Below are 23,752 nucleotides of genomic sequence, written 5' to 3' on the forward strand. Positions count from 1 at the left end.
TAAATATTTACTTTGTCATTTTTATCATCATTAATGTTATTAAAAAAGATAAAAGTAAAATATATAGGATAAGTTGGTAAATATAAAGCCTATAAAAACTATGGCATACAGGTTCTTTATCACTTACTTATTTCTTAATAAGTTCTTAAAAATTAATTAAAGCCTACAATTTTCTTTTTAAATGTATTACATGTCTGAAAAATTACCATATTTATACAACGAATAAGTCTGAAAATAAAAAATTTGTTTTTTGAAAGTTTAACTTTATAGATTTGTTTAAGTTGTTGGCTCTTGTAGGAAATCTTTCAAGTATATTATCACTACTAATAAATAAATCTATTAAATAAAATAGTAAAATATATATTTCTTTGAAGATTTCCATTTCACTTGAGAGAGGTCCACAACATCTCTTATGCCCGATTTCTTCACTTCCCGATAAAGTTATCCGGAGGATAAATATCAAGTTTAACCAATCACGTGCATGGATCTGGTAGTTTATCTCCTGGATAATTTTAACCGCAAGATAACTGAACGTGAAGAAATCGGGCATTAGAACGGAGGAGCAAAGACAACGCGCGAGCGTTGTCGCGAGCGCGCGCCGCGCGGCGCGGCGCAGCGTTCGGCGAGAACCGCCGATCACGGCCGAGCCGCGCCGAGCCGCGCGCTCAGAGTGCCTCAGAGTACAGTATGGCGGCCGTGGCAAAATATTCGTCGTCTGTGTGCCGGAGTAGCGAGTGATCTCTCGTGTTTTGTACGGGGTGTACGGGATCCGCGATCGGTATCGAGTGCGCGCGCGCGCGCGCACACACACGGCCGCTGCCGATCTACGATCCGCCGGGCAGGCCGCCGCCGCCACTGCCGAGCTCTCCTCCGATTTTCTTTCCAGCCGGGCGAGGGCAACCGGGTCTCGCGCGCGCGCGCGCGCGCGCGTGGCGAACGTACGTAATAATAAACGCAACCGCGACGACGACAAGCCGACGTCGTAGCGGCCCCGATGCGGGTCGCGTGCGCTCCTCTCAGGGCAAATGATGACTTCGATGCTGCCCAGCTTTAACCCGCCTATCGTCAAGCGGCTGCTGGGCTGGAAGAAGGCCGAGAGCGAGGACAAATGGAGCGAGAAGGCCGTTAAGAGCCTGGTGAAGAAGCTCAAGAAGTCCGCGGGCCTCGAGGAGCTCGAGAAGGCCATCACGACGCAGAGCTGCAACACCAAGTGCATCACTATACCAAGGTACGCGTGTTTATGTACGCATAAAAGCTTCGCCGAATAAGTTACTTCTCGCGCTCGGTTCCCCCCTTTTGTGTCCTTGCGCGCTATCGCCGTCCGATATCGTCTGATGATACGTAAAAGAAGAGAGGAAAGGGAGAAGAGTATATGCTCCGCGCGTCGCGCGAGGCATCGAAAGAAAGAAGGAGTAAGATGGGGCGGCTGGCGGAGGAGAGCAGGAGAGGAGAAATCGCGCGCGCGCGTGTGGTGGCGCGTCGCGTCTGCACGCACACACGGCTCGCGTGTGCGCGAGACTGCTCTCTGTGCGTGTGCCCCTACATATGACGTTCCTCTTTTTACCAATCACGCGCCCCCCTCCTCCCCCCCCGCTTTCGTACGTTACTGCTTCTTCTCCGTTCTCTCGTCGTTAGAAGAGAACGCCGTCGCCGACGGACGTCTATCTTTCTCTCGCGTGCGTGCGTGCGCGCGCGCACCTGTGCGAGTTTGCGCGAATTCACGCGCCGACAAGGACCAACAAAGAGAAAAACGCATATATAGCTCTCTCTCTTTCTTCTTTTGTCTCTTTATTACACGCATTAGAACCTCGGCGAGGTGACGACGTCACGTTTACTGAACGACGGCCGATCGGCGCGATACGCATGCACACACGCACGCACGCACGCACAGGTAAACACTGGATCTTGGGCACGTGGTCAAGTTCCGGAGAAAACCGTCAAACTCACTTTGCGCGAATTTCATATTCGTTTGTGTTTTTTTTTTTTTTTATTCTTTTGCTTCTGATTATTGTTAAGCGAAGGTTGACAAAAGACTAGATATGCGTTTCACCGAAATCAAATTGGTTGCTCCTTCGAAATTTATTGACTTTATTTATTTTACAGCGAGAAGGGACTTTACAATCTTACTTTAATCACACGCGTCCATTGCTCCTACAGTTTTTCATAATTAATAATCTATTTTGATATGAAAGGAACGGTTTTACCAAGGGTTTTACTAAGATAAAAATCTGAAAATTTAACTGGCTACAGATTATGTAGGATGCGTTGTAAATAATTATTACGGTAGTCCAAACAAAATTATTTTCAGCTTTCAACTATATCTCTAAACTTCTGGATACTTCAGGAAAACCGTTCCTCCCGCCAAGTTTTACTTATAAATTTCTTATTAACTAAATTTGTACGGAGTCGATCAAAGTTTCACTCTTGAGAGTCGGGACTGCGGTCGAATGGATAATGACGGAATGAAACGAAAATATCCGAAATTTCGAAAATTTTCCGGAAACATTTCGTCTCATTAAATCCGTTAGATCTTAAGAGCGAGACGTATTTCAACCTCTATATTCGTCATAAAATGCGATACAGCTTACCTGATGCATCCTTTGTTTATGTATTCTCGATAATTATTGGCGGACTTAAAATTGTACGTGTTATTTCAAACTGTTTTAGAAATTAAAAAAATTTTATAGATTGCTCTATTATCACGTTTGGTTATCTGTATAAAATTTTTTTATTGCTTTAAAAGTTATTTTTTTATTTACTCTTGAATCTTAATCTCGTTGTGTAATACTTATTTGTAAATTTGTTGAGGAAGTAGCATTACAAATTAAATCAATTTTTGTATGTATATTAATAAAATTAATAAATGTTTGTAAAAGTAGAATAGAATCTTTATTCACTTCAGCATTACAATGCCAAGAAGAAGACTTGGTTTATCTGTAAAAGTTTATTTGGATCTATTTACGTTTAAGAGTTTTTTAAACTAAAGCTACAGCAAAACAGTCATTTTTGTCACAACATAGTCATTGTAAATCAAATTCTTCGTTATTTTCTTTTTTTCTTTGCGGTTGAGCACTTCGGGACCAAAATTCGGATATTGACAATCAAAATTTTTGTGGTTGAAAAAGAAAAGGAATAAACCTAAAAAGAGAGCTTGCAATTTTTTAAAAATTTCAATAGCTTTTAGCTGGTATTGTAGAATTGAAACATCCTTGAATTGAGTTTTTTCGCACACGATCGTTCGTCATACACGTTCGTTGTATTTTGTAATCGAGGCGAGGACACCTCTCTCGCCGGGTCGCGAGACGGTGACGCAAGTGCGATCATCTTAGCGATCGTATTCAAAAGAACTCCCAAATGCGACTGTCGCTGCGGTTACCGCCCGCCGCGTGGGCGGTAGGGTACTCGTCAATGCGCTCACAAAGCGCGAAGTGCGTAAAGCCCGTATCAGACTAACGATTGGGATTGAGATTGGATTGAAATTTGACGGATCAGAACAATGTTTTTAAAACTTGTTTCATTTACTTCCTCTGGTTAGATTTCAATCCAATCTCAATCCCAATCGTCAGTTTGATACGGAGTTAAGGCCCGGTATCAGACTAGAGATTGAGATTGGATTGCAATTTTGAACCAGTGGGAAGAAAAAAAAATCAATCTGAAATTTAGCGGACTTTGATTGATCAAACTCCGATGCGATCTCGATCTCTGTTTATAACTTAAATCACAGAATACAGTACTCTCTAAATCATAATCAGTGAATATTCACTGATTAGTAGCATACTTATAATCGTGATAATCAGTGAATATTCACTGTCTTTCACTAATTTTCATTTTAGAATTAGTGTATAGTCACTGAAAAATCAGCGTATTTATTTCATTGATTGATAATCAGTGAATGGTTATAGGTATATCACTGAAAGTCAGTGTATTTCCACTGATTTTGTCGAGTTTTCACTAATTGTGATTTAGAGAGTAGAGATAAATGTATCGACAAGAGAATTTGGCTATGCCTGCCGTGTGATTTAAATATCGCAACACTTGATTAGCTGCGATTGGTTGCCGACTGCGATTAGAGGTTGTACAAAACGGTGCGTTTATCTAAACTGCTTTTCTCTGACGATTGGAAAGTAATCGCCAATCGCCGATCGCAAAATCGCAATCCATTTGGCAATCGCTAGTATGATTTGGCTTTAATGCTCGGAGTTTGAAAACGTGAGATACACCCGCGTACAATCCTTGACCTATGGCAAACGGGTTTGTCGGGGTTTCCCCCTTCCCCTCTCTCCCACCAATTGTGCGATACCCAGTTGAGTGATAATGCCGGGAGAGGGGAGGCCCGAGTGATGATAGTCCGATCGTCCGGAGTTTTAATATAATACTTCGGGATTCGAGCCAACTGTTGTGAGGGTCGGCGGCGTCCAAAAAGACAATAGTCGATCGACCGCGGGAACGACACATATCTTTCACGTCCGTTTCGTGCAAAGAGAATCGTATTGACGTAACTCGATAAAAGACGAGCCATGCCTTCGCTTTGATCTCGCCTTGATAGAATCAATTGCGGCCATAAAATAGACGCGACGCCAGAAGACAGTTGCTAATTGGACTATCGCGGATGTGTCCGTGCAGATGCGTACGCGACAACAGGGCACGCGTTGATTTCCAGTCACTTTTTTTTTTTTTTTTTTTTTTTGGACACAAACGTTCTGGCGGTTTGTTTGAGAAGTAACATTCGAGTATGCTGTTCCCGCTGTCGATGTGGCCTCATCTTTATCATGATTCTTATAATAGATAATGATTGAGTTGCAAAATAAAAGGAAGTTTAATATTGACATAACATTCGTTGAAGAATTGTATACAGTGGAGGTTGATAAAAGTTACATACGGAGAAGCGTCGGGACCAAAACTCACAACTTCTTTCGCTTATTACATCATCTTGTCGTGCACACTACATATTCTGCGGTGTGCTTCAGCCGTAGCGTCTTAGATCAAATTCAAAAATCAAATAATGTTCTGATATGTAACTTATTATCAACAATCTCCACGATTACTGGACAAAATTGTTTCACGGTTGCTGCATCAATAACAAACCTTTCCTTATTTTGTAGCTCCTCGGTAAAAAATTTTTCATACAAAATGTATATAAATATATACAATTATATACGAAATATAATGTTTATATTAGCTTCTTATTTTTTTAAGGTTTTTGTTTGGTATAAAAGAAATAATAGTCACTAAATAGTCACACTAAAAAGACGAAAAGTGAAAAAAAAAAGTATAATTCCTTAAATATACAATGTTAATGCTAAACATATATGATTATACATAGGCCAATTTTTTCTTATTTTTTATATTTAACTTTTTGTAAAAAAAAAAGAATTGCGACAATAATCTTTTTAATTAGTTTTTGCTTTTTCAGTACAACTATTATTTTTTTTATACCAAACAGAAATTTTACAAAAAAATTTAATATAACATATATGGACATATTTCATATATAATTCTATATATTTATACATGTTTTTATATGGAAAACTTTCCATTGTTGCTTATTACAGAAGTTATCATAAAGATGAAGCTGCATACTTTGACATTGATTGGGATCAATTGCTTGATTTATCATAAGAATTAGTATAAAGATGCCAATGCAACGGAATCAGGATGAACTTGAAGATTGTTTCTTAAGGGATGCTAAAGTGCTCGTTAAACTTGATCGGGGTCGATAATGTAGAGTCATTCGTGAATATCATTAACCAGATTTTTTAATGTATTTCTTTTATAGATTTGGAAATCCTTTTCCAAAATTAAAGTACACGTATTAATATCATCATATGAACTGGATTTTACATCGAAAATAAAATAATTTTTTAGATTGCTTTTTTTCTAACCTATATCTGAATTTGCAATTATAAAAAGTTAAAGAAGCTAATCTTTTTTCTAAACCTTTAATCTTAATTTGAATTGCACGATATTGTTCGTATATGTTATCCCTAGAGGAATACGGTTTCATTTTGTACATGTACATCGTAGATTTTGTACATGGAAAGAATTTTGTCTTAAAAATTACCCTGAAAATCTGTGTGATAATTGTAGGACAACGTAAACTTTGAAGAATTTTACTATACTTTTGACAAAATTTACTAAAATTTTAATAAATTTTATTAAAAGTATGGTAAAATTTTTCAAGGTTTACGTTGTCTCACAATTACCATTATTTTCAGGGTAAATTTTAAGAGAAAATTCTCTCCCTGTATACTAAGCAAATATTGTCATCAACTGATAGCTCTACGTACCAAAAATGAAACTTTTTTTGTTTTTGATATTAACTCTACCGTAATCCTCTAGATTTTGATGCGTATCTTAATTCTGCAAAAGAGTTTTGCGATTTTATAAAACTAATTAAAAGATTAGTTTATTTAAAACAGACGATTAGGATCCCCTTAAGTAAAACGCCAGAACTTTTGCATATACCATATTATGAAACTGGAAAGTTTATTGAAGAGGACAAAGAAGCTATCGTTGCGTAAGTGTATAACATCAGACGATCGTTCATGACGCAAAATCGAAACTCCCGCGTTCGCAAAAATTAAAACAGCGAGAAACGATGTTGTCCGCTGATGTCGCCCCCCGTCGTCCGATCGAATTCTCAGCGTGGAACGATCGGATTCTCCTCCAAGGAATTGTTGATAAAACTTGGTATCCGAGATCGGGACCACATTGGCACTGCCAAGTCATACGAATGACACTTCTTATTTCCGCGAACGCGTCCCGTCTGTCAAATATACACAAGCGTGACAGCGAATTTCCGTAATATTTTATGACAAAAAAGTAAATTATGAAAGAAAACGAGTTTGGCTACCCGCGCGGGAAGCTTTTCATGAAATTGAATGTGATTCCTGAACGTGAATGACGGTGGCGGACGATGTAGGGGGCTGAATCGATCGCGTCGAAAATTCTGAAAATGGGACGCCAACGTGATAGAAGTCGAGGTTTCCTCGAATACGTGGGTCGCGAGGTACACCCACGTACGTGACGACTCACATGTTTCGTGTCGGGTACACGTGACGACGAGAGCGCAAGCGAACGTTGCATTGTTAGGAACGACACGGCTGTACGAAACGATCGAGATGCTCTGCCTCCTCAGCAGTTCGTTTCACGTCACGGAACAAGTGATAATTAATTCACACGTCGGTCGCTTCGATTCCACGCACGTGTCTGCGTGCGTGCGTGTCTCGTGATTTTTCTGCGGAAAAGTAACGAAAAATAAGGCAAAACAGACGGGAAAGAATCATTTGCGAAGAACGTTACTTTTCATTTTGGCAACTTTAATGAACTTTATTTAAGGATTGCTTTTTTTCTTTTTTTTTTGGTGAATAATATAAAACGAAGTTTTGTCGATCGAGTATTCTTGACGTGTCCTATGCGTGATTCTTCGGGCGTAAAATCAATGAGAACTATTGATTAGAAACGCGTGGGAATCAAGATTTTTGAAACCCGAATTGAATTGAATCGAATTTCGGTTTTTAGGTTGAATTGAACTGAATCGACAAAATTTGACTCGAATCGAAAGTTAAAGTGAATCAAATCGTTGAAATATAATTAATTGTTAAGTAGAATATTAAAATAGATAAAAAAAATTTTACGTAAGAAAAATAATATTGATTGTAAAATATAAAAAGTCATTTTAAATCCAATTTTGTATAAAATATATGTGATTCGTATTCGAACCTCTTACATTTGAGTAGTTTGGATTCGAATTTTGCATTCGAGTTAGTTCGCACATTTCTATTATCGATAGTAAATGATACTCCGGTTTGTGACTCGTAGTAGAAGAGTTACGGCGAGGCTAAACCGGTTTAAACGGTTTCGCGTTTTAAATATAGGACACTGCGAAAGAATCGTGAGACCGGCGCGGAAAACGAAGTCGGAATATGGAAATTGTAAAAACACGGCAAGATGGTAATCCGGCTGTAAAATTGCCTGTAACTTCTATAACGCGTTGATCGCGGAGCGTGGAAAAATGGTATCGTCACGAACCCAGTTAATCGGGATAACAATCTCGATTAGCGGTGGTCGGCGCGGCTTCGTTATTTTTCCACATCCGCGTGAAACAACGCGGAAAAAGACGAGGAGCGATAATAATCGACGCTGATACTGCAAACGGCGCGAAATCGCTCGGCCCCGTGATTTCTTATCTCGCGGCCCCGCTGCATTTTCTCCTTTTCGCATTACAGCAGTCCGATTATTTCGCCCCGATTATTCTCTGCAAATTTTTAATCGATAAGTCGATCGCGATGTATCGGTGGTGTTTCCATTTTATATGCGGAGAAATTATTTCGGGCCCGATAATCGAGTAAACATCGAGCGATGATATGTGTTTACAAAGCTAGATGTAACTTATCGTTTTATTCGCGAAACATGAAAATGTATTACAACACACACACACACACACACACACACACACACACACACACACACACACACACACACACACACACACACACACACACACACATTTTCAACGGGCACGGAGAGCGGATAATTAGCATTGTATCGCGTGCAGTTTAATCATTATACAATTATCCATTATTATTAATTACATAAAATATTTATGGGCGTTCAGAGATTTAACGTTGAATTCGCGTAATTACAGCGCATGAATAATTACGCCTATATCGTGATTGTCGTCAGTTACCGGCGGCCGTAAAGCACATTTAATCTCCATCGTATTTACATGCGGATATCAATACGAATCTATCGAAGGATATTGCTAAAAATAAACGTTGATAGATGCAACTCGCTTGGCGAATCAAAGGTGTGCTTACTACAAATGCATTTTCTGGATCTAATGAAAACTTTCTCTCTCTCTCTCTCTCTCTCTCTCTCTCTCTCTCTCTCTCTCTCTCTCTCTCTCTTATGCTTTCGTGTGTGTTTTTCTTTTTGAATTATAAGATCTTATCAATTATTATCAGGCGCATGTCAATATTTAATTAAACGAATAACGCATGAAGAAATAAATTTTCGTAGGTTGACGCCGTTTATTTACGTTAGTTATCTACGTACCACATGCGCAATATGCTGCAATATTCAGTACATATTTAGCCAACTAATTTGTCGACTAATTAACCTTGCCAATTACCTAATGACTACTAAGCCATTTGATCGTCTTCCTACATCTCATTATACTAAAGACATTTCTTTATCGTTAATGCGTTCTTATCATGCGTCCCAGTCCCAGCTATGGGATATCAGCAAACACGAGATAAAACGTACGTACGTGCGCGCGTGTGTGTGTGTGTGTGGTGCGTGCGTGCGTGCGTTGGATGCACTTAATGTTTTTTCTTTAAATTCGTACTTGAAGCGTGAATAAAATCAACTCATGTCCTTTCCGGGCGATTTTTTGTTCTTGGATGCGAGGAAGGATCGTCGAAGCTTCCTCTACGAACTCCAATCGACTCTCTTCCACAGAATAGAATTGAATTGAACTGAACGTTTATTTCCTTCAGCTCTCCGCCAAGAAGGGCGACTTGATTTACACTTATTGCTTGACCACACACATCCATCCATACCTTAACTTATTGGCTAATTAATCTCTCCGCAGTCGAGTCTCTCCCTCTCTCTCTCTCTCTCTCTTCCCAGGCAATTTTCTCCAGGAGAAAATTTATCGACGTGAGTTTTCTCCGCTATCAAAATTCTTTCTTGCGAGTGTCTTCGCTATCTTGGAGGTAAGGATTAATCACGACAATTATTCGCATTGTTTGGAAGACCCTGTACGTATCGGAATGATGCATCACGTGGCGTGCTCCGCTTGCGCGTCGTTTATGTATATCGTATGTCTATACGGTCGAAGCCGTAGGGAATCGATTGTGTCGGCTGCGACGGCAACGGCGACGACGACGACAACGGCGGCGGTGGCGGTGGCGTGCGTACCGCATGACAACTTTATTAAAAGTAGTCCTGGCCTGCCGGCGCGGTCGGTGAGGAGCCTCTCCTCGGCCGAGGATACCAGATCGAACGGCGTAGAGAGAGGGAAATCATCGCGAAGGAAAGCCGCGGATCGGAGTCGGGCGGGGACGCGCGAGCGGATCGCGTGCTCGTTTCAGTCGGAGATCGCGGTGATTCTCGACGACGACGACAACGACGTCGTCGTGCGCGCGCGTAGGGCAGGGACGCAGAGAAGAGATTTCGGCCACCGACGGCGGGAATTTCGAGACCTCGATAACGCGGAAGAAATGCCGTGCTCGCGACGATCGGCGACATCACGGGGCAGCGGACACCCAGGTGTCAAACGAGGCGGCCGGCAGTTCCCGGCAGAGGTGCCCGAGTGAGATCCGCGTGTGAGTTTCGAAATCCTCCTTCTAAGAGAGAGAGAGAGAGAGAGAGAAAGAGAGAGAGAGAGAGAGAGCGTGTATCCAAATTTCCCGTATTCGCCTCGCGAACGGTGGTTTGTGGTGCGATTATACGTCGCGATTATCATGCAGTTATTATAATCGCGCGGTGTTTGTGCGTACGCGCGTCTATCGATCCGCGCTCTCATTGTTCGTTTTTTTTGTTCCTTTTGTGCTGCACTGGTGTAAAAATATATAATGGTACGCGTACATTACCGCGGTGCTCTCGCATTGCCTCTGACATCACATTGACCAACAACAACGTTCGAGACTCGGCTTCATACGATAAATACACCGGGCGACAACAGTAAAAGAGTGGAGGGGCTGTTTTATTAACGTTCACGTCTCACAGTGGAAGAGCCGAGGGAGAGATCGCCCGCGACGTGGGATTAAGGAGGAAAACAACTAAACCACAGTTAGGCTCTTATCCAGACTCTCGATGCAGAGACCCGAAGTCCGGGTAACCGCTAAGCAATTTTCATTCTTGCCGTCATTAGCTCTAACAACAACCGAGATATCTTTTGCCTCATATATCACCAATCTCTATATCGCGTTTTGAGACTTACGTTTCTCGTTAAAATTGTGTTCTTTGACTGTCAATTTTAGGGTAAACTCGGGTATGATGGTAGTTTTTTCAAATGTAAGAAACTTTACTTACTTTGATTTGTATTATTTTTTAGTAGCGTTTGGTACACTGAAAAAAAAATGCAATATATCCAATAAGGTATGTGTTGTGGGCTGCCAACTACAGATATACAATAATATATGCTATTGCAGTACCAACATTGTACTTGCATTAACAGTAAATATTATTGTATTGAGTACTTTATGTAGTTGGCAGCCCGCAGTTACATATGTTATTGGCTATATTACTTTTTTTTCTGCGTATATAACTTTATTGAAGCTTAAAGCATGTAACATTATCGACATTAAAGAGAAAATGCTTAATAAAAATTATTAAAATATTGAAACATAAACATTGACCATCTTTTACAACTTTTAGGGAAAAGATGGCCATAGTATTATAGGACAGTTAGCCACATATATTTTATGTATTAACATTTGTAAAATAATTAACTTATAATTTTACATATTTAGTTTTATTGCCACATATTATCATATATTTAGTTTAATTTTTAAACATTTTTAATAATAAATGTTCATATAAGTTTGGCATTTATTTAACTCGTTGTCAATACTAAAAAAAATTTATGATATATCAAATTTAAAATATTAGATGCGTGTAACTTAATCCTCGTCTTTTTTATAAAATATATACATAAACATTCTGAAAAAAGTCATAGGTCATCTTATCTAAACTATGAAAGATAAATATTTATTAAAGAAATAGAAAAAGAAATAAAAGATATAATCATCTCTTATCTAAAGTCGATTGCTCGCATCACTTCAAATTTATAATATTGTTGCGCTTTTCCGCGATGCCGATTGGTTCTTTCGCTGCGCTTCTTCGTGTTACAAGAGTAGCTTGCGATTAAATTTTGACAGCTGGCAAATTTGTATAGATATAATATTATCTGTATAATTATCGTTGTAATTTATTTTTAAAAAGTAAAAAGTAAGCTAAGTAGCGCGCGCGAAACGCGCGTTTGTAATGTTTAGTATATTATAATTTGCATACCTCTATTATGTTTTTAACGTTAATTGTGACAGCTCAACTGTAATTTATTCGACATTGTGTCGTTTACATGAAAAACTTTGCCGGCAGTCAAAAGTAAAAACATGATACATAATATTAATTGTTGGAATAGTATACGCACATAAATTACAATAAATATCGATTATCTTTGAAAATTATTACAACAACACATTATTTAGCAATTAATTATATGAGAAATTATAGCCAATGGCCGTCTTCTTCATATGGCCATCATAATTTAATTTATCCTAATATTTTAATTCTTCTCAAATGGAAAGATTTTTTGCTGGATCATTAAAATAATTATATAAGATGTTCAAACTTACAATTGCTAGATTGTCAAAATCTTTTGCAACTTACTCGTTATACTTAAACGTTCTCTCTGCATGTTGCTTCATGCAAAATCGTTCCTTTCCGCATAGTTATTTTTATATCAGAGTTTACGAGTATACCGAGATCCTCGTTACGTTCACGTGAGTAAAGTTTATAAGTGTCTCGTACGTTTTTCCCCATAAGAAGTAGACGCTTCCGGCAGTGAAAGCGTTAAGCAATACTTTCGATCGCGGCTAACGTATCGGAATCAAACACGTAGAAAAAAATTAGTCTCAAATCATTGTCTCATATATATAAACAGGAGTATAAAATCTCCTTTAAAAAACTTGATAATTTTGAACGGACATAACGTGAAGAAGTTTCGTGTAATTTTATTATGGGGGAAAAAATTATCTTTATCAAAAAATAATTTTTATGAGAGGAGACAAAAAATATCGGGCGAGACATAATAACAGTACGTACCTTCAAACCAATAATTATAATTTTTAAAAATAATATACATATCGTGCTCTTTAGATGACTATTATAATATTGAAATAAAAATATGAAACTTTGTTGCCATTCAAGATTATCAACCTCAGCTTTAAAAATTTTATATTCTTTATATATATAAGACAACGATCGTAGAATTGATACTAATTTTTTTTCCGTGCAGAAATACACGTTTTTACAAAGGAAGAAGAGGAGGGGGGGAGGTCCTAGATATCGTTCGGAAACGAGAGACACGGCCCACGCGCGACATGCATCACGCGGGAGCACGCGCGGCGACGCGCGCCGTCGGGGCACGTGCGAGCGGAATGCGCGCGCGCGTGCAGATAATGCGCGAAGTGCGTCAGCACATCCCACGGATTTCGATATATTTGACTACCTGCACGGGGTACGGGGCAACAACGGCGACAACAACGACGACGACAACGACGACGGCGGCGCCGGCGACCTAGATATACCCTTTTCTCGTGCACCCGAGTGTTTCAAAACGCGTGCGCTGCACGCCGCATCCCTCGCGGCGCTTTTGCGGCTTTGCGCGCTTATCCGCCAACCGACGCGAGCGTGCCGATTCACATCGAGCAGAGATAACGATCGAAACGATTACGCCGATTAGTCCCTCCCGCCTCGTAATCCGTCGATCCCGATCTCGCGGAGCGCGAGATCGAGCGGTTTGTTTACGAGTTATCTTAAAAGGTAGTTTTACCGTCAAACAGAAGTTCTGGAAATAAATTCCAATTTTTGATATATAATATTGTTCGAACTAGTATTTTTTTTTTTAATTGAAAGTCGATTACCGATCATTTTTATGAGAGAATTTAATTTAAGCGTGGGTTATTGAACATTGACGCACGATGAAACACACAGGTTCTCGCGAATCTTTAAGTTTGTGTTCTTTTAACTTATCTTCTGACATTTTTTCAATATATTTTTTTAACAATTAAAAAAAATAGATTTAAAGAAATAGTTGCCGATTATTTTGACAAAAAAAAATTAATCTAAATTGTTATATCTGGATTTTTGCTCTTATTATGATTCGACTGTTATAATGCAGGGTATTCTCTAAAGTATTACACGTTTGAATGCTTATATACGTTTACTTTGAAATTTTAGGTACTTTATACTTTTATTAGATTCTCTTTCTCTCTCTCTCTCTCTCTTTTATTCAGATTTTTCTTTGTAAAGTATCGAGCCAGAAATACATCTTTCGCAGACCCTCCGCGCTTCTTTTCTCACTTTCGATTTAATATAAGGAAAATTTGCAAAGTTTCTCAGACATTCGACCAATTTCCCGAAGTAACCGAGCGTCAGCCAAACGAAATTTCACGTACAATGCACATGGTTGCACATGGATGCATAACGCGCGCCTCGCTTGCAAAATCAGCAAATAGCGGAGCGAGTGTTCCTAGCTATCGAGGAAATTAAACTTTGTTTAATGTTAGGTCATTTATATGTGTGTGTATATGTATGTATGTATATATATATATATATATATATATATACACAGGTGTCCCAAAACATGTGGGTCAATGCTCATAAAAAGGTAGAAGGGATCGAGATGAACATAAAAGTCCAATATTGTCTTGGGTTAGGTCCACCAATCGAGGTATTAATTTTTCAAATTATGCGAATGAGAGCGCGCCGAGGGAAGAGCTTGATCCGCTCGAGCTATAACATAGAAGAAAAAATCTATCGTGAATATATAATAAGCTTTCATTAATTTACTGTTCACAATTACGATAGAAATTAATTAAATTGTTTGCAGATTACATACGTTAATATCTCGATTATTGGTGGATCTAACGAAGACAATATTGGACTTTTATGTTCATTTTGATTCCTTTTACTTTTTTACGAGCGTTGACCCACATGTTTTGGTACACCTGTATATATATATATATATATATATATATATATATATATATATATATATATATATACACACACACATATGTACATGCGATGTATAGTATGTCTATTGTCTAATGACGCGCGTTACACGTACGAAACGGGCGAGAATCGGCGATGCACGACGCCGGGCGTCGATGCGGCAACGGCAGCGGCGGCGGTAGAAGCTACTCGTCGTTACTGCATTGTGTCCCCGTGATTTCGAGTGGACGATGCGCGCGCGAAACACGACGTTAATTCGATCCCCGTTAGAAGGTAAATTAAACCCCGTCCCATCTGCTCGACGTTATCCCCGGGATATGCGCTGCGAACCGCAGGAATGGATCCGCGGCGGATTTCCATCGTTGCCGACGCGCATTTTCCCTTGCCCCTTCGAGAGAAAAGAAAGCCCGTTCGAGAGAGGGGAGGGGGAGGAAGGAGAAAATGTGATTAAAATCTTACAAAATGAATTATTAAAATTATGAAAGATGAATAGAAGAGTGAACTCAATTCTCTCATGGCATTAAGACTTTTTTATGTATAGGTGCAAAATAGAAAATAATTATTTTTAGTCTTACAGAGAGAGAGAGAGAGGGAGAGAGAGAGAGAGAGAGAGATGTATCTCTTGCTACATATAATTATCAATTGTTTGTTGGGTACGCAAGTTATTCTGAAAATACCAAATGCAATTAGCTACAATCGCGCGGGAAAACGCAATTAACTGTTATTCGCCTCTTTCTTGTTTTTCAAATCATTTTTCATCTATTCTCGCGAGCCGAGATTTAAATATAAAGTTCCAGATCTGGAATATTTTTGCCGCGCATTATTTCAGCGCACTATTTAAATACAGCCGTCTAATTCACTCGCGCTGACATTGAACACGATTTTCGCATTATCCAAATAAAACCCTAGAATATCCGGCGGCCGCATCCGGTGCTCCATGCGCGCCCGAGAAATAATGCCGATCTATATATCGGTACCGTCAAATCACAGATAAATGAGGCGCGCTACGTGCGTGTTCCCTTTTCCCCCTTTTCGTTTCGTTTTTTTATTTTTTAACGACATAATCAGCCGTAACCCCGGAACGTCGCCTCATCTAAATGCTCCGCGAGAGCAAAAGTGGGTCGCATTGAATTTTACATTACGTAATTCTTTTTCTCGTCTTCTATAAGCGTCAAATCCAATTTACCCTCCGTCGATGCAACATTACCGTCCATTATGACATTAAAGATTTCATCCATTCATCTCAGTATAATTCGCAATTTAGAAAATAAAAAGGAAGGAGTGCGCGTATAGTGTGTTTTGCAATTCGCGAGAAAATATCGAATCTCGCTGCGCGATTCGACGATTGAGGAAGAGCACCTTGATTTATTCGTCTAACCATCGCGCCATCGCCGAACTTCTTTTATTCGATCTATTTGTCGGCGACGATCGAGGTGAGGGGGCATCGTTTAACTGTTCTTCGTTCTCGCTTTTATAAGTCGCAAAGTGAAATCTTATAGAAATAGATTGGAGACACTTCGCGCGTCTCGAAGCGAGCCGAGTTTCGATCGGCGGCGGATTTATCCGGTTTGTCATTCGAGCGGTTCTTCTCTATTCTCTTAAGCTTACGACTCTTATGTGCTCGCCTCTATACAACGAATATAATTCCGTGTTTTACGTCACGGTTGCAACGCAGAAGCGATTTACGCAGACAATTACGCAGAGAAAGAGGATGTCGAGCTTCTTTGTATTCGCGTTCATCAGAAACAATTTAGCAAATCATTAATTTTTTTTTACTATTTCTTACAATATTTGTATTATTTTTACATTAATAATGTGCATTTAACTCTTACGATACATGAAAAAATGTCTTATTGACCTAGTCATGAGTATCTCGCGTCCAATCACTCTTTGATTTATTTAAAGTGATTCAAAAAATTTCTAAAAATTCATTGACATACTTTTAGGTTTTTAAAATAAATATCTGTGCTCTTTTTGAAAATGGAGAAAATAAATATAGTAGTATAATTTAATTATCTTTGAAATTTCGAGAAACTTCCATAAATAGAAATCGGACATAAAATCAAACATCAAGTATTAATTAATACAATATTTAAATGCTAATTGAATGCGCATCTTGAATTTTAAAATATTGTTTTTTTTTAAATATGTGAGAAAGCATTAAAAAAATTTTTTTTAATAGTGTATGTTAACTCTCTTTCTTTGTCTCAGTTCAACGAAATGATATAAATTAACATGTCTTAATTTGCAGACAAAAAGATTTCATCTCGGAAATGTATCTGTATCCACTCGGTTTGTACTTAGCTCACAATGCCCGGAGTCAATTGGCGTTTACGCAAGACAATCGACGCGAATAATTCGCGGGAAGAATTAATGACACCGATCTCTCGGCGGGTACGGCCCGGTAAGAGAAAAGAAAAGGGTGTGATTTGCGAAGGAGACGGAGGATTACGTAAGGATCGTCGCGGCGCGGCGCGGCGCGTCCCGGTATCCTGTTTCGCGCGCGGTTTCGTCGCGGTTGCGCGTTGCAACAACCGCAAAATGCGCCATATGTACGTAATAGCATTAGCGATTTGTTAATGCATTATCCGCGGTATAAAAGTTACTTCGCACTTCGTTCGCACCGATTATCGCGGCTGACCTTAGGCTCGTTCGATTTCAGTGAAAGGAATACCGCGTATGACGGATCAAATCGAATTGCCGGCGGAATAAAAAAAAAAAAAGAATTTCAAGGTGAGATATTCCGCGAAGAAAAAAGAAAATGTGGAAATGTGTCGTTAATGTGGGTTGTACTCTCTGCATGTACTTACTATGCAAGACGATTGCATTGCAAATTACAGTTATTCGTGAAATTGAACTATTTTACAAAAGAGCTATTCAATTTTTAATAAGTTGCCGGAAGGAAAAGAAGAGGGAACACGTACACAAAAATATTATTTATGCTAAGAAAATAATTTTTCTTTTAAGAAACGGTTACCTTTGCAAGGAATATCTTCTTAATAAACGGTCTTAAAGTACATTCATCATTTTCATTGAAGCAATACTTAGTTAAAAAAAAACTTTTATGTACCTGCAAAAAAAATGTACTTTATTAATTAAGTATCACTTATTATGAATAATAAAGTTATAAATATATCCACAAATCTATTGTAAGTTCATCAAATTTATTCAAAATATATTCTGAATCCTAGTAATTTAATACTCCAATCAAGAATATCGAGTTAAAATTTGATTTATAAATTATTTTGGTCTTTTTCGATTCAATTTTATAATATTCTTTGAAAGAGTATAACATTTTCATTAAAGTATATATAATAATGAATTTTTCTATTTGTGATTTATGAAGTACATTTTGAGACTATTGTCAAGATAATACTCTTTGTTGAAAATAATCGTTACTTATTAGAAGAGAAAGAGCAAATTGAATTGTGTGCACGAAGTGCGTATGATAAGCATTTATAACTTGCGTATATAAAGGATACAATTACATTGTTGTATCTCTAGAACAATACTCATACATTCAAAATAGTATGTTGAAAAATGTTTTGTGAAATGTTATAGACTCAGCCACTTGATTCGCGTGAATCGTGATTTTTCTCTACGTTTTTTTAAGTACGAAATAATCAATTCCGTTTTATAATATATGCGCATAAAAGGACGAATGTTCCATATATTTCAATACACGACATCTCCTTCCTTCTACTCGCGTGCCGTGCAACGGTATCAGTCACTTTGGACTCAAGGTTGCATCGGTATACAGCGGTTTATTAAGCGTAAGCATCGGCGAAGCCAATCGCGGAAAAAAAGAGGAGGCGAAACAAAAAGCTCCGAACGGCGGCGGAGGCGATGCGTCCCTTTCGAATCGATAGCGAGCGCGCCGTAAATATCCGCCGAATTTTATTTCGCATTGTCGACGGAATTTCGTTTAATTACACGTCGCGGTGATAAATTGGAGTTAACAACGTATCGGCGGGTGGGCTGACGTGTTTCGCGTTTCCAATTTCCCCCCGGTGTCTTCTCGCGCGTTTCCCCCCCCCCCCCCTTCACCCCGATATTTTTAGGACGGGTATGAAATTCGCGTAACGTTTGAAAAAAAGCTTACTCCTGGCAATTGAAGAGAGCAATATACGAGCGGTTTTATTAACGACGGAAAGCGCTTTTCCGCCCGCGACAGGCCGCTGTAATAGTCTCGTCCCACGGTGGAGAATAAATGGAAGACGTACGAAGAGAGGCGAGCGGGGAGGGGAGAGGGGAAGAGAGCTTTTTCATTAGTTGCCTCTCGGTTATCGATATTATCGACGCGCGTTGCCGATATTTCATCATTCGCGAGAGAGACGGGTGGTGCCTTCTTCCAAATGAACAGAAACGATTGTGATGCGATTACGCTCCTAAGATATTTTAATCAAGGCACGCACACGTGCGCCTAAAAGCGTGTTCTGAAATTCATTCGGCAGTCTACGGGATTAAAGCATCCAGAAAAGGAAGGGACAGGGGGAGGGGGATTTAGGGCTAATTAACAGTGTCAAATTAGCAATCCCGATTCTATTTCGATATCCTCGTCTATTTTATTCGTTCCGCGATGACGGCACGTTCGATTCGGATGCTTAATAACAAATCTTTATTAGCGTTATTCTCGAACGTGTTTACCGAGACTGCCTCTTAAAAATTTAAGACAGCATTTTCGTTTTTTGCGTGGAGGATTCCAATGAATAATTCACGACCACCCAAGTGCTGAAAGCCGCGAAAAATTTGCGGAAAATCGATCATCCGTAGGACGACGACGATGACGATCAATGCCGAATATTAATATGGAACTATTATATATTTTTAGAAGCTACACAGAACCTATCATAATTCTTACTCACGCATGCTTCTGATCTGATAATACACAATAGGAAATATTTTATGTTGAAATTGGTCCTTGTTATATTTTTTTAAATTTTTTGTATTGAATTTTTAACATACAAGTGTTAATGTAACATAACGTGATGACTATGTTATTTGAATATTTTGTGTTGAATTGATTTTAACATTTCTTACGTTTAACACAATTTATAGTTAAATAAACGAATAACATAAAAATAGTATAATTTTAAAGCATAAATTCTACGATAAACGAATAAAGTGTACGTGTGTCAGCATATTATAAATGTTAATTTTACTTAAGAAATAAATATCCATACTCTGTTTCAACAAAATACATTGAAACGTTACATTTTTTATATAATATATTTGTTACTTATCTCTAATTGTAAGATTTATCTTCTATTAAATTAACAACCGAATTTGAGTGGATCATTTGGAACAGACGAGATATGTTAAACTTTTCAAATGTGTACGTTTATGATAATAATTTTCGATCGTGACTTTTGACGGGGCTTTTTCTTTTATTTCGTGTGTTTATGGACATGTCGTGAGTCCTGACTTCTTCCCGCATGTGCATGCTGGCCTTAAATCGATCGAGAGATTATGACATCAAAATCGTGAACCAAGCTGTGAATAAACAAACAGATATTTGACCGAAAGCTTATTCGTAGGTTCAGATGGCAATAATAATAGAGTTATGTGTATATCAGATGACGATGACGTTTTCAGATTAAATAATCACGTCTCTCTCTCTCTCCATGGTCGACGTTTGCCGTGTGTATAAAACGGACGGTTTTTTTTTTAAACGAGAGATTTGGATTATCGCGCAGCCGGTGGCAAACGGGCCGATAAGACGCGGAGGAAGAAGGAGGCCTTAGAGGAAAAATAAGGCCGGGTCGATAAGACAAGCCGACAAGCGTAACGTAAGCGGCACACGATAAGTTATATCTCCTTGAGGCGCCGCCGCCGAGCAAAGCGGAGTAAGAGTTTACGCTATTTCGTTCTCGCGTATTATATGTGCGGAGTTGCAAGGACACTAAGCGGGAATATCATTGTACGCGAGCGACGAGGGGACAATCGCGTCGGTTCTCGAGGAGTGGAGAACGATTCGAGGAAGTGGTAGTTTTTCCCCTCCTCAGGGGGTCCCGATTAACGGAGAATATCGGTATTTACAGTTCCCACGATCGCGCAAATTGATTTGCGAGCATGCGTGACGTGTGTACGAGCCGGGATCCTCGATGTGGAAAAATTCGTCGCCGTGCGTTCGCAGCAGTAGTAAATGTCCTTGCATAATCCTCGCGACGATGCGCGACGAGCCTTTCTCTCGTAAATCACACTTCGGTAAGTCGAATTTACCGTCCGTCCGCGAGTTATCGAGCGCTACACACCATAGCGCCTTTCATCGTTAATTATCGTGTATTTGAACTTTCAACTGTAGGCATTACGTTAGTTCGTACAAAGTCCTAAGGACTCTCTTAGGTAAGAGACAGAGGAAATAAAAGTAATTCTTTTTCACTCTGTATGTATCTGCTGTGTTTCTTGTGTTTCCAGCTTTGATTGCGCGTAGTATTGTTCATCTTGAAGTGCTTGACATTTTGCATTTGAAGTTAATAACCGAATAGAATAGTACCAACATTCCATTGGTAACTATGCAAGCACCGCACAATTCTACACCGAGGATAAAATCTGTATTAAAGACGAATGTATAAAGACGAGTGCATTAATCTTTCGTTAATAAAAAATGTAATGCATTTCCTAGGAGAGGTGTTCACGTTATCTTTTGTTCACACCGCCTGTATTTTTGCTAAAAATAAAAATCTCAAGACTGAGTCAGGATCCACGATAAAAAGGAAGAAAGTCAGTAAAATCTTCGCTCCAGATCCTGTTATCGCGAACCCGCCGCGATCGTTCCGTGTCGTATCGATTTGTGCAGCTGAGCGTCGAGGGTGGATATCGCGAAAATCAAATCCGGGGGAAATTACGTGAGGATTATACACGGTCAGTCACGAGGCAGAGGCCGCCCAGGAGGGAAAGAGCCTTGCGCACGTTGGCATCTCGAAAGTTCCGCGCTCTCTTCCTCTCTCTCTCTCTCTCTCTCTCTCTCTCTCTCTCTCTCTCTCTCTCTCTTTCGATCCGCAGCTGCTGCGATAATGGCCGGTTTACGCGGAAACCGGTAGCCGGGTGGTGGTAGCTAGTAGTCAAGTAGCGGATTTATGCTAGGCCGCTTAACTCCCTCTTTTTCGAGCGAGTACTCGGGCTGTAAAACGCTGTTTACACAGTCGCGAGCCCGCTTTGGGCGGATCGGTCGCGCGATTATGCCAAAGGAATGCGCCCGCACCGTCATTTTCCCATTATTCCGGTTCGAGTCTCGGGCCTTGTAATACGAGCTGGCGATCTCCCCGATGGGGGATCCCCGACACGTCCAAGATAAACGGACCGCGCGCTCGCGCGCGCGCGCGCGCTATTGACGACGAACGATAACGCGAGTATCGGGAACGATAATTCGGATTATTACTACAGGGTTGTCTCTCTGAGACCGCGGAGAGGAAGAGTATAAACCGGAGACGTCTTTTCTCTCGGCGGGATTCCGACTATCCGATTCGTGCACGCAATAGACTCAACAGGGTTGATGATTATTACTCTTGTGGAGCGTAGGCCATAAGCCGGTCTTGTGTAACCGAGTGCGATATTCATGTGCCGCGGCGCGTTCTTCCCCTTCCTTTTTTTTTGCCCTCTCTTTGAGAAACGTGAGTGTGCACGGAATCCCCGTCGTATCTTCGTCGACGATCAAGTTCATCGTCTCTCTTACGTGCGAATTGTCGTACGGCAAAAGATCTCTTTTACAATTCCTAATTTAACATCATCTCTATACGTCACTCACTGGACGGATCTAGAATAAAAAGTAACCATATTCTACAAAAAGAAAATCAATAAACATTTCTAAAAGTAGCATCTTAATTGCTACCATGCTTTTCTGTAAAAAAGGAAGGACTCGGAAACGGGCCTTTCTTTTAGATTCAAAGTAGAATAATTCCCTTAATTACTCGTGGCTGGGAGCCTTGAGTATACAGGACGAGGTCCACGAGCTTGTCGGGAGATTGTTTGTCGAGGCGAGCAAAGAGATTTGCCTCGTTACGGCCTTTAAAAGTTATAACGACAAAAGTTGCTCGCTCTTTCTTTGAATATTCCGAGTATCATCGCGTAAACTGACGCAAGTCATTTAAGTCCCGGCGTAATTCTCACGTTAATATTCACACGACGAATAACATAAGATGTCGAGAGAACTTGACATGCAAAGCTTGGCTATCCGTTTGCGGCTGCGCAGAAAAAAATTAGAATCAATTAACAATCATTAGCTTACATGTAATCAAGAATATAAAATTTTCTCTCTCTAAAGAGTTTAAATCTTAAATTTCCGCAAAATATTATATTTTTATATAAATCAATATTATAACAATTATTATAAAAGCGCAATACGTATGATTGTTTTGATAACAATAATGTTATATCGAAAGAAAAAAATAGTTGCATTAACTATAATATTACTATAATTTATAGTCGTTTTTGGACCAACTAGTTTTATAGTTATATATTTTTTACAGTTTAACGATATAAATTATAATTTGTTTAAACTATATTAAAATACTCATAATTATAATAATGATCTATGCAAGTTATGATATGGTTGCTATAACTAAAATGGAGATTTAAAAATAATGAGTTGTACTATAAAACAATTAGTGTAAGTATCAATATAAACATAGTTATTATTAACGATATTATAGTAATTATTGTGAAAATAATATTTCTGACTATTATTTTACTATGCGATTATAGTCGCAAATATCGAACATTTTTCTCAGTGTACGAGATTCTAATCAATTATTGGAAGATGTCGTTACTTTTTATTCAATTTTTTTTTCTCTTAGTTCAATAAAACTTATTATTGAATAATGAGAATGTATTTTTCTCCGTGGAACCATATATAAAATTTTTTATGTATAAGCGAGTTATATATCTCTGTTCAAGATTAATAAATTCTTTAAAGAATATTTTACATTCTTGCCTTATATATGAGACACTGATTACAGATTTGAAAATATTTTTTTTTCTACGTGTATTCTACTGACGCGAGCGA

The 23,752-nt window shown here is 39.1% G+C and overlaps 1 protein-coding gene and 1 long non-coding RNA gene across 3 annotated transcripts in view; both read left to right on the top strand.

Moving 5' to 3' along the window:
- Positions 1–197: 197 nt before the first annotated feature.
- LOC105829212 (mothers against decapentaplegic homolog 3) overlaps positions 198–23,752 on the top strand; it is a 31,588-nt gene continuing 8,033 nt past the window's right edge. Inside the window, exon 1 of one of the 2 annotated variants that reach the window (XM_036284230.1) lies at positions 198–1,228. In XM_036284230.1, the coding sequence (XP_036140123.1) occupies positions 1,026–1,228 (203 nt within the window). In that variant the 5' untranslated portion in view covers positions 198–1,025. The remainder of the gene's footprint in view (positions 1,229–23,752) is intronic. The other variant, XM_036284229.1, reaches the window with a different exon arrangement.
- Positions 20,962–23,138, top strand: LOC114254887. Its single transcript, XR_003626197.2, has 2 exons — positions 20,962–21,093; positions 21,166–23,138. It is a non-coding gene; the product is annotated as an uncharacterized LOC114254887 (long non-coding RNA).

Source organism: Monomorium pharaonis, chromosome 3, assembly GCF_013373865.1.
Source record: "Monomorium pharaonis isolate MP-MQ-018 chromosome 3, ASM1337386v2, whole genome shotgun sequence".
Taxonomy (NCBI): domain Eukaryota; kingdom Metazoa; phylum Arthropoda; class Insecta; order Hymenoptera; family Formicidae; genus Monomorium; species Monomorium pharaonis.